Source organism: Capra hircus, chromosome 5, assembly GCF_001704415.2.
Source record: "Capra hircus breed San Clemente chromosome 5, ASM170441v1, whole genome shotgun sequence".
Classification (NCBI taxonomy): Eukaryota; Metazoa; Chordata; class Mammalia; order Artiodactyla; family Bovidae; genus Capra; species Capra hircus.
Genome location: NC_030812.1, coordinates 98,657,013 through 98,667,951, shown reverse-complemented (window position 1 = coordinate 98,667,951; position 10,939 = coordinate 98,657,013). Strand labels below are relative to the sequence as shown.

At 34.0% G+C, this 10,939-nt stretch overlaps 1 protein-coding gene across 1 annotated transcript; it reads left to right on the top strand.

Moving 5' to 3' along the window:
* Window positions 393-10,638, top strand: KLRF1 (killer cell lectin like receptor F1). The gene is made up of 6 exons (XM_005680867.2): window positions 393-584; window positions 2,762-2,860; window positions 4,150-4,305; window positions 6,716-6,855; window positions 7,637-7,749; window positions 10,245-10,638. Exons 1-6 carry the CDS (start codon window positions 500-502, stop codon window positions 10,351-10,353), a joined length of 702 nt encoding a protein of 233 aa, XP_005680924.1. The 5' UTR covers window positions 393-499; the 3' UTR covers window positions 10,354-10,638.

The following is a 10,939-nucleotide window of genomic DNA, read 5'->3' as shown; positions in this document are numbered from 1 at the left end:
CATGAATCTGCCACAGGTGTACATGTGTTCCCAATCCTGAACCCCCTCCCACCTCCTTCCCAATACCATCCCTCTGGGTTATCCCAGTGCACCAGCCCCAAGCATCGTGTATCCTGCATCCAGCACTGTTTATAACAGCCAGAACATGGAAGCAACCAACTAGCTATTATTAACTCGGCTCTAAGAAGGGTACAATTTTCATTTCCCTGACCTTACAAATTTATCAGGAGGAAGTTTTAAAAGAAAAAAGAAACATTATATTAAGTTCAATGTGTGGTGGACGGTTGAGAAATTATGTGTTATCTTTGCTCAGAAATTAAAAATAGCATTTCCTTTGAGGTTTTCACCAGTGGATGAAACTGTGAACCTGTTGTATGTTCCTTGAGTGGACCATTTGAGGACAGTCTCTGATTAGGAGTGGGTTTATTATTCTTCTCTTATTGCATATTTAAAAAAGCAAAACATACACTTTTACATACACATTCACCCACATTTGAAGATGCAAGATGAAGAAACATACATGACCTTGAATATACAGTCGAAGAAAAGGAGTTCTATCCGAACATTTCAATTTAAATGTCAAGGTATGGAATTCAAGTGTTTTTTTTTAATTGTTGTGGATTAATATGCATGAGGATTTACTATGAGTTGATATTCATATGCCCCTTCTTGGATCACTGCCTTGTCATGGTGAAGGGGTTTGAGAAACTTCATAAATCTATGACCCCTGCCATAGACATGAACTTTAGCAAATTCTGGAAGATGGTGTGAGACAGTGCATTCCATGGGGTTGCAATGAGTTGGACGTGCCTTGGAGATTGAACAATAATATTCATATGAATATTAATGTGGATAGAAGTTTCCATTATTCTGTTTTTTTTTTTTTCTATTCTTGGACTGTTTCATTTTTGCGATATTTCCCATTCTCTGTCTCTGCGTCTATCTTTTCTCTCTTTCTCTTTATCAATATGGGACTAACAGCTATTTGCTTTGAAGTAATATTTTGTCTCATATTATTAAGGATATACCTAGGAAATATACACATCTAGTTAAAATTAATAATTAAAAAGTGAATCTTTGGTGCTGGTCATTCACCTTTTTACCATTTATAAAATAATGACATTTTAAAATATCAACTTTCAATTCAGCATGTCAAAAATTTTAAAATATGTTTTTCATCAGGTAAAAAAACTTGTTTTGACAATAGAGATATTAACATAAAAGACCACAAAATGTAGGGGCTTTTCTGTGAAAACTTTTCTCACATTCAGTTTGTAGGTGTCATCTGTAAACCAAAATGTGTCTTAGCACAGAAAAAGAGGTCAGGAAAGTGTAAAATAATAAACTTGCAACTCCTAGTATTTTAAGTGGCACATGCTAATAATCATTATTTACTAATATGTTTTGCTGGTATTTAGTAAATTTTGCTAACATTTTGTAAAGTTGCGACTTAGACATATGACATTTTAATCTAATCAACAATTTTATATTTCCATCTTTTTCAGTGTTTACCCAAGTATTCTTACTTGTTTATTCTTCTGAATAATTTTATAATACATTTTGCAGACACTTTCATTAGAAACAACAAAATAAAAAACAAAGAGATGTAGTTTTATGGTATATTAAATGCTTCCTAATTTATCAATCAACTTAAGGAACATTTATCTCTGACATTTAGCCTTCAAAGCACTCATGGCTGAATTTCCACTTGTTCAAGTCTGTATTCCTGATATACTGATTTTTTGTTTGTTTGCTTTTTATTTTGGTGATGTGTCTCTATTAAGTATGATATTAGCTTCCTTAGGCAAAGAACTGTTCTCTTGAAAAAGTGCCCATCGATTTCAGCTTTAATTTTTAGCATAAGTGATGGATATTATCATTTTTTTTTTACTTCTGTAAGATGATGACATATTTTCCCCAAGCTTTATGAATATGAGATGAACGGATCTCTTACTATTGAACAGCTCTTGTATTCCTAGAATAAATTCAACATGATCATGGTATGGTTTGACTACTACTAACATATTTAAGATTTTTGTGTGAACACTCTTAAAGGTCATTGGTTTTTGCTTGTTTAAAATACATTTATTTTTGATGGTAAAGTGCTTGTGTTCTAAGCTTCTAAGTTAAATTATACCACTTCTCAAGGTAATGAAAATGTTAGTTTCTTCATAATGCTGAATTTAACATGCCTCAAATTCATATTTTGAAAGTTATCCCATGATACATATGAGAAATAATTAAGTCTGAATTGAATTTGAATAGGCTTCCCCACTCTTTATCATAACATTTTCTGATAATCATTTGTTTGATTTTTAATATAATGGCATTTTTTTACATTGAAATTTATTGACTATCATTAGTACTATATCAAAATATCCAAAAGCAATCTGGAAAATGTAAAATATTCCTTAATTGAACTCTGATAAAACTTATTTTACTATTTTGGTTAGTATTACTATAAGAGAAAAAGTGTGCAGTAGTTCCCTGAGATACTGTTCTGTGGTTTATTACACTCGTTCTTGACTGGGATTGGCAACTTCAAAGGTAGCTTTTCTCTTCCCACCATTCTGATCATCCAGAGTAGTATCATTGCTAAATAACATAAATATGTATTTTTCTGTTTCCTCAGGTTTTATGTTTCTATTCCCTAACATTCTATGATATTCAAAATCTATATTGTGTACTACCTTGTTATTACAATTGCCATCACTTCACAAGAATATACTTTCCAAGCTAATTTATGTGATTAATCTGTTAGACTGTTCTGTGATGTCACACCGATATAAAATCTTATTGGGGATATCTGGAGGACTAAATGGTATTCTAGTTTTGGCTTTGATCACCCTGAGTCTGTTAGGTAAGTTAAAAGATCTTAATTAAAATATGAAAAATGTTTGCTTATTTCTTATTACTCTTTTCATATTCATTCATTCTTATTTACACTAACAAAGATTTAATGAGATTAAATTTAAAGATTTAATGATTTAACTATGTATAAAGCAATATATTATGCCAACAGTAACATATTGATGAAGTATTCGAATCAGGTACATATCTTGTATTCAACTGGCATACAGTTTATGAGGAGAAAAGTGTATGTAAGTGTGTGTGTATGTAATGTATTTGAAATCATACTTCAGGATTTCTTAGATATCTGTGAATAGATTGAATTACATTATTTTTCTTAAAAAATCATATATTATTATTTAAAGTTGAATTCAGTTTACTATTGATTTTGTCCAAATATTTGCTGAGCAATCTTTAGACTCCAAACATTGCTACAAATCCTTTAAAAAAAAAAAAAAAGGAATAGTCATGTTGAGAAATCTCATATTTTAGTGGAAAAAACATTAAAAAATTTAGGGTAGACTGGGCTAAATACAACATATAGAGTGAAGTAAGTCAGAAAAAGAAACACAAATTTTGTATATTAATATATATATGAATTCTAGAAAAATGGTACTGATGAACCTATTTGCAAAGCAGGAATAGAGATGCAGATGTAGAGAATGGACTTGTGGACACAGAGTGGGAAGAGAGGGTGTGACGCATTGAGAGAGTAGCGCTGGCATATGTACATGACCATGTGTGAAATAGACAGCTAGTGGAGACAGCACAGGGAGCTCAGCTCGGTGCTCTGGGATGACCTAGAAGGGTGAGATGGCTGTGGAGAGGCTCAAGAGAGAGAGGATATATGTATATATATAGCTAATTCACTATGCTGTACAACAGAAGCTAACACAACATTTGTAAAGCAACCATATTCCAATAATTAAATAAAAAAGGAATGAAAATGCACCTGTTGGTGCACTTTAAAAAATGCATGGAAGAAAAAAAAAAAAGGAAGCATGGAAAGAGCATGCATAACCCCTAGAACTAGAACTTTGCTTTATTTATTATTGTATGACAAGTTCTTAGGACAATGCCTGGCACAGAATAGATCCTAAGCAAATACACGTGCTATACTTGAATTCATTGTGTAATAATTTAATTCATTTTTCGTTAAACACAAACATGTTTTAGAAGAAAATTTATCATTATCCCTTATTTCTTGTTCCAACCACCTGAATTGTTCTGAAGAATTTGTCTCTGAGACATTGCCTAGAGAAGATGTTTTCCCAACCTTAAAATAATCCTATTTTCAAGTTTCTCAGGAAGTGCTGCCAAAATGCCTAAAAGAATATGATTCAAACATCACCCAGCATGATGATACTGGATACTCGGAAGTCAATAGTGACAGAAGAGGCAATATACATAAGAAAGATGCAGGCCACTGTGTTTCAAGAGCTACAGGTCATAAAGGTATCTCTCAAGGCTTTGGCCTCTATCACTTTTAATCATTTGGATTTTCTAAGTTTGAAAAAAAATCCCATTGAACAGGAATGTAGTAGACAAAATTAACGAAGATTTTATATAAATCTACTTTTTACTCAAAACTTGATTCACATATTTTTAATTTTTTGTCGTTGTGGGAGGAGGTCTGTAAAACAACATAAAAAGGCCCTTCCCTCTAGGAATTTAAAATTATATTGAGATATATAAACATGGAAAATTAATTTTGATCATAAGGAATGATGTAAATAACTTTTTTTGCCTCATTTATCCTTTTTTCAAATACAAAATGGATAAAAGTAATTATATCTAACAGGCTATCTGTTATGATTTTAAAGTTAGAACTTCCGACCGTCCAGAATTTTAGGAACCTGTTCTTCCTACTTTCAACTTTTCTTTTAGTTTAAATTTTTAACACTTATTCTTTGAATCTTTGACTTTTATTTCATAGCTTGATATATGAAAAAGGTACAGTTGATTTATTTTATAATTACTTGTCAAATAATTTTCTGAAATCCACTAGTTTACAGTTTCCTTATCTCATGTAAAAATGTCATATGTATTATATTTACTTATTAACACTCTTTTCTTTCAGATTACCTGTCTGTTTACATGTACAAGTCCTTATCCAATTGAAATATTATAATTTTACCACTTTTTTATATTCTGGCTATCTAATTTCTCATTATGTAATAAAAGTTTTTCAAAAATAAGAAAGCTTTGATGGGTAAACATAGGATCAAATAGACGCCATTAAGCATTCATTAAAGTCAGTCTAAATACTGCATAATTAACTATAAAAAATTAATTTCCTGTTAATTTTCTTACTGAGGTAATGTTAACAAATATAATTATTTAAAAGTAAACATCAATGGTGTTATGACATTCAAATGTGCAACTATCATATCTATCTACTTCCAAAATATTTCCATCACCCTAAAGAGAAATCCCACACTCCTCTTTTCATTTTGGGGTGAGAAAATTATTTTGGAGTTAGATAGGTGTGCATCATGTTTGCACACTTTTTGGATGTTCTAAAACCCATGGCTTTTGTACTTTAAAATGGCTAGCATTATGAACTTTATGCTACATAAATTTTGTCTCAGAAAATAAAGAGATTGTAAAGGCCAGAAGTTTGAATAGTTATGTTGATCTGTGCTTATATTTTTATATTATACTGCATTTTTCTTCATTGTTATTCTGAAAGTCTGTTTCGATTTGAGAATGCCTTAACTTAAACTTAAGAAAGTCAAAAGACCTGTAATTATAAAGAGGATAAAAAATTGTTATTCGTCTCAATATTACTTAATATCAGAAAGGAGATATTAAAAACAATTTACACACATAAAGCAATGAGAAAGATTTCTAAAACTTTGTGTGGGTAAATGCTAAGCAAATGGTATAGATAATAGCTAATCTCTCATAGCGTTGCTGCTGCTCCTAAGTCGCTTCAGTCCTATCCGATCTGTGTGACCCCATAGGCGGCAGCCCACCAGGCTCCCCCGTCCCTGGGATTCTCCAGGCAAGAACACTGGAGTGGGTTGCCGTTTCCTTCTCCAATGCATGGAAGTGAAAAGTGAAAGTGAAGTCGCTCAGTCGTGTCTGACTCTTAGCAACCCCATGGACTGCAGCCTATCAGGTTCCTCCCTCCATGGGACCTTCCAGGCAAGAGTGCTGGAGTCGGGTGTCATTGCCTTCTCCGTTAATGCTATGTATATCTTGACTGGTACATATTATTTTAGTAATCATATTAGATTATGACATGAAAAAAAAAATCCCTTTATATATGTCTAGGTTTTGCTTCAGACTTCCCACGTGGCAATAGTGGTAAAAATCTACCAACAATGCAGGAGGCATAAGAGATGCAGGTTCTATCCCTGGGTGGGGAAGATCTCCTGGAGGAGGGCATGACCACTCACTCCAGCGTTCTTGCCTGAAGAATCCCATGATGGCAAAGAGTCAGACACAACTGAAGTGACTTAGCACACACACACAGGTTTTGCTTCATCTCATGAAATTAATTTTCTTGGGACTTCCCCTGATGGTTCAGTGGTTAGGAATCTAAGTTCCAATGCAGGTGACCTGGTTTAGATCCTTGGTAGAGGAACTAGGACCCCAGATGCCCCAGGGCAACTAGCCCAGCATGCTGTAACTACTGAGCTTGCATGATACAACTAGAGAGAAGCTTGCATGCTGCAATGAAGAGCTAAGACAGACAAAAATATAAAAGACATATTTTAAAATAAATCAGTTTTCTTAATTTTCATGGACTCTCATTTGTATTTTGGATAACTTGTCTGAGTCTGAACACTGTTATGATTTTATCATAGCTCTACTCTTTTTCATACAATATGCAAGTATTTTCACTGTCAATTTGTAGGAATGTGCTCATCAGAATGGCTGAACTATCAAGAAAAGTGCTATTGGTTCTCTAATGAGATGAAAAGTTGGAGTGACAGTTATAGATATTGTTTGGGGGAAAAATCTCATCTACTAATTATTCAGAACCAACTTGAACTGGTAAGTGGTTTAGTATCAGGCTTATGATACTTGCTGCTTTGCATTAAAAATGGCTTATCTCAAATTTCTTCCCACCTTTTCATTAAATTATCTGTTATCTTGGCTACTGAACTTTTGGTGCCCTTTTAAATTCTGAGCTGGAATCCAGTGCTTCCCTTGACTTGGGGTAATTATGGTCTGAATATTGATGTTAAATTTGCAAGTAGTGGCAGCTCAGCTGATAAAGAATCTGCCTGCAATGCAGGAGACCTTGGTTCAATTGCTGGGTTGGGAAGATCCCCTGGAGAAGGGACAGGTACCCACTCCAGTATCTTTGCCTGGAAAATTCCATGGGCATAGGAGCCTGGTGGGCTACATGGGGTGGCAAAGGGTCAACCAGGACTGAGCCACTTTCACTTTCACTTCACAGTGTATGTCCTGGTAAATGATATACAGTGAAAGCTGCTCGGTTGTGTCCAACTTTTTGCAACTCCATGGACTATACAGCCCATGAAATTTTCTAGGCCAAAATACTGGAGTGGGTAGCCTGTTGCCTTCTCCAGGAGATCTTTCCAACCTAGGGATCAAACCCAGGTCTCCTACATTGCAGGAGGATTCTTTACCAGATGAGCCACCAGGGAAGTCCATATGATATATAATGTATGTGTAAATAAGATGATTGACTAGGATAAGAGTCTTCATGTACAGTGTGAGTTGTCCAGTAGAATTCTAAAATCTTACTTAGTATGTCTAAATCATTAAGCTATCCTGTTTATTTAATTACTCATCACCCACTTTTTAGGCTTTTATACAGAAAACTCTAAAACAATCAAACTATGTGTGGATTGGGCTTAACTTTACTTCCCTGAAAAGAACATGGACCTGGGTGGATGATTCTCCTTTGGATTCAAAGATGTGAGTCTTTCCCAAAAGGCAATATGATCTATTGTCTATCAGAAAATGTATCTCCTTAAAGCATCTATAAACAAATCAAAAAGAACTCAAATAGTTCTTGGTACTAAAGAATTTGAAAGGATGAAAATGAATGTTGGCTGGAGTAATGACAGATTTTGGCTTGGTTATTAAAGGAAAAGGACTTGAAAACAATAATGATTGTTCACTTACTGATTTTAAAAACTACTCACACTTTATCATGGAAAGGTACATTGAAACAATGTAGTTTTCTGCTTTCAAAGTTCTCAATATTTTTAAAATTTTTATTTTTAAAATTAATTTTATTGGGCTATATTTACTTTACAATAGTGTGTTAGTTCCTATTGTACACCTAAGTGAATCAGCTGTACATCCTTGTTTTTGGAGTTTCTTCCCATTTAAGTCACCTCAGAACTCTGAGTAGAGTTCCTGGAGCTATACAGTAGCTTCTCATTAGCTACCTATTTTATACATTTTATCCATGGTATCAATAGTATATGTATGTCAGTCCCAATCTCCCAATATCATGCTCTCCCTTTTACCCTTGGTTCCTTCCCTGGTATCAATGCTTCTTTTGGTTATTTTTAGTAATTAAAAAAAAATTACATGATTTTTTTGTATTGTAAGATCATCACAATGCTAAACAACAAATAAGAAATACAAGACAGAACAAAATAATCCTAAATGCTCTTAGCAGCTGCAGGAGATTATTGGGATTTTGAAATTTTTATGAATGCTTTTGTACACTTGTAGTAATTTATAAAATTATATTATACTATAGTAGGACCAGTAAGCTCATATATTATCCCTATGTTGGTAGGCAAAGTAATGGTGCCCCTAAATGTTCTAATCCCCAAATTTTGTGAATGTTACCTTAAGTCTAAAAGGGAGCTCATGAGTGTGATTCAATTAATAATCTTGAGATAGAAGTGTTATGCTGGATTATTCAGGTGGGCCCAGTGTAATCATAAGTCCTTATGAGAAGGAGAAAGTAGGGGCAGGCTCGGAGGAGATTTGAAGATAAATGCAGAGGTCCAAGTTGTCTGATAGCCAAGGAGTGCAGGCAACCCCTAGTACCTGCAAAAGGCAATGAACAAGTTTTTCCCCAGTGCCTGCAGCAGACAGCTCCAAAGACACCTGATTCTAGTTCTTTAAGACCAGCTTTGAGCTTCTGATATCTAGAACAGTAAGATAAAGAATTTGTGCTGCTTTAAGCCACCAAATTTTTGATAATTTATTACAGCAGTGATAAGAAACATTCACTATGGTAACCAATACTATTGGTTAATGAATACTATTGTGTTATTGTCCCTTCACTCCTGTTTCATTATTAAATATTACTTATTTTCTATCTCTGGAGAAGGGAAAAGCAGCCTACTCCAGTATTCTTGACTGGAGAATTCCATGGACAGAGGAGCCTGGTGAGATACAGTCCATGTGGTCGCAAAGAGTTGAACACGACTGAACGACACACACATTTTCTATCTCACTGCACTAAATTAATAAATCTAAGGAAGTCAACTGAAGACATTATTTAAAATGGAGAATAAAATTATGGGTGAGATCTAAGTTGTATCACTGGACATGACCTGACTGGCTAGTTATGAAGATGCTAACTTAGGTTTCTTCCTCATCTCAAATCTACTAAACACTACCTTTAGGATTGAGTTTTAACTCTGGACTATGCCTAGGGATTTTTGTTCAAAAACATTCAATACAAAATTCAAGCATAAACATATATAAATCCAAATGTAGGTGTATTTTCCAATATGAAAATCCAACACTTACTTTTCCACTATTATTCTGGAAGCTTTGAAAATCATGTATATCTTTTCTGTGACCCCTTCTTAAACCTTTTTTCTAAGTTTAAATAAATTCTTAACAGAATAAATCACTAACAGTACAATATTTTATATATAACTTCATTACTGTATTCAACACATCACTTTATGGATAAGTATTACAATAAGTGTATAATTTATTTCGGGCTTACATGGATCAGTTTGTGGCAGGTGAGAATTCTACCATTGAACCACCAATGCAAGTAGGTCAATTTGTGTACTAAGTTATTTACAAACATCTAGTCATTTAACCTCTGTAACAACATAATGAGGTAAATATTTATATCACTGTTGTACAAATGGATAAGAAAAACCAAGAAAGATTTAATGAGCTACCCATGTGACTTACTCCCAGTTTTTAATCTAAATGGATGACATGGAACAATGGAAAGAATACTAGGATAGAAATGTGAGCACAGACTTCTTAGCTCTGTCATTTACAAACAGACTTTGGAATTCTCTATCACAGACAGTAATACTAAATTACAGAGGTATTGAAATGTTTCATGACTCTAAGTATTTGAAAATGCCTTAAATATTTGAATTATCTTTTAATTAAGGGAGGTTTTTAACTGAGAACAGAATGGATGTCTTCAGCAATGATGATGAATAATATCTTTATCTTCTCCTTTTCAGATTTTTCATAAAAGGACCGGCTCAAGAAAATAGCTGTGCTGCCATCAAGGAAAACGGAATTTACTCTGAAACTTGCAACAGTGTTTTCAAATGGATTTGCCAATATTAAAATTTTAAAAGTGACAGTGAGTTATCAAGGATCAAAGTTTTGATCTAACATGAATCTTTAGGAATAAGAATTTAAAATTGCAATTAAACACCAACCTGGCTTCTCTATTTTCCCTCAGTCATGTTCATGGGTCCTAGTCACAGAGTAACTCATGTTAACAGTCTAAAATATACCCTCTGATTCTTTGTGTGATAATATAATCTAAAGTGAACCTGTACATTTATATTCATGATGTAATTCACCTTTTCTTTTACAACAAATGTGAACAAATTATATCTGCTTTTCTGTTATTTTGCTTTTTCTTATTGTTAACAGTATCCTATGAAAATTTCATATAGTTCTGAGTCATATCATAGTGTGACTTCCTATGGGGCTTCCCAGGTGGCACTAGTGGTAAAGAACGTGTGTGCCAATGTAAGAGAAGATGTAAGAGACACAGGTTCAATCTCTGGGTCTGGAAGATCCCCTAGTGCGGGGGCGCTCCGCAGAAAGAGAGAGGCATTGGAACTTCCCTCAGCAAAGCTGAGGGTTCCCGAGGAGAGGTGAGCCTGCTGTCCCCCAACCCAGCCCCTCGGCGAGCGAGAGA

Bases quoted from the DNA above. Each gene is read 5' to 3' on its own strand.
- KLRF1 (XM_005680867.2), top strand. From the start codon at position 500: ATGCAAGATGAAGAAACATACATGACCTTGAATATACAGTCGAAGAAA. The intron at 585-2,761 runs GTATGGAATTCA...TTAATCTGTTAG, and splicing joins ATTTCAATTTAAATGTCAAG to ACTGTTCTGTGATGTCACAC. The intron at 2,861-4,149 runs GTAAGTTAAAAG...CCTATTTTCAAG, and splicing joins GATCACCCTGAGTCTGTTAG to TTTCTCAGGAAGTGCTGCCA.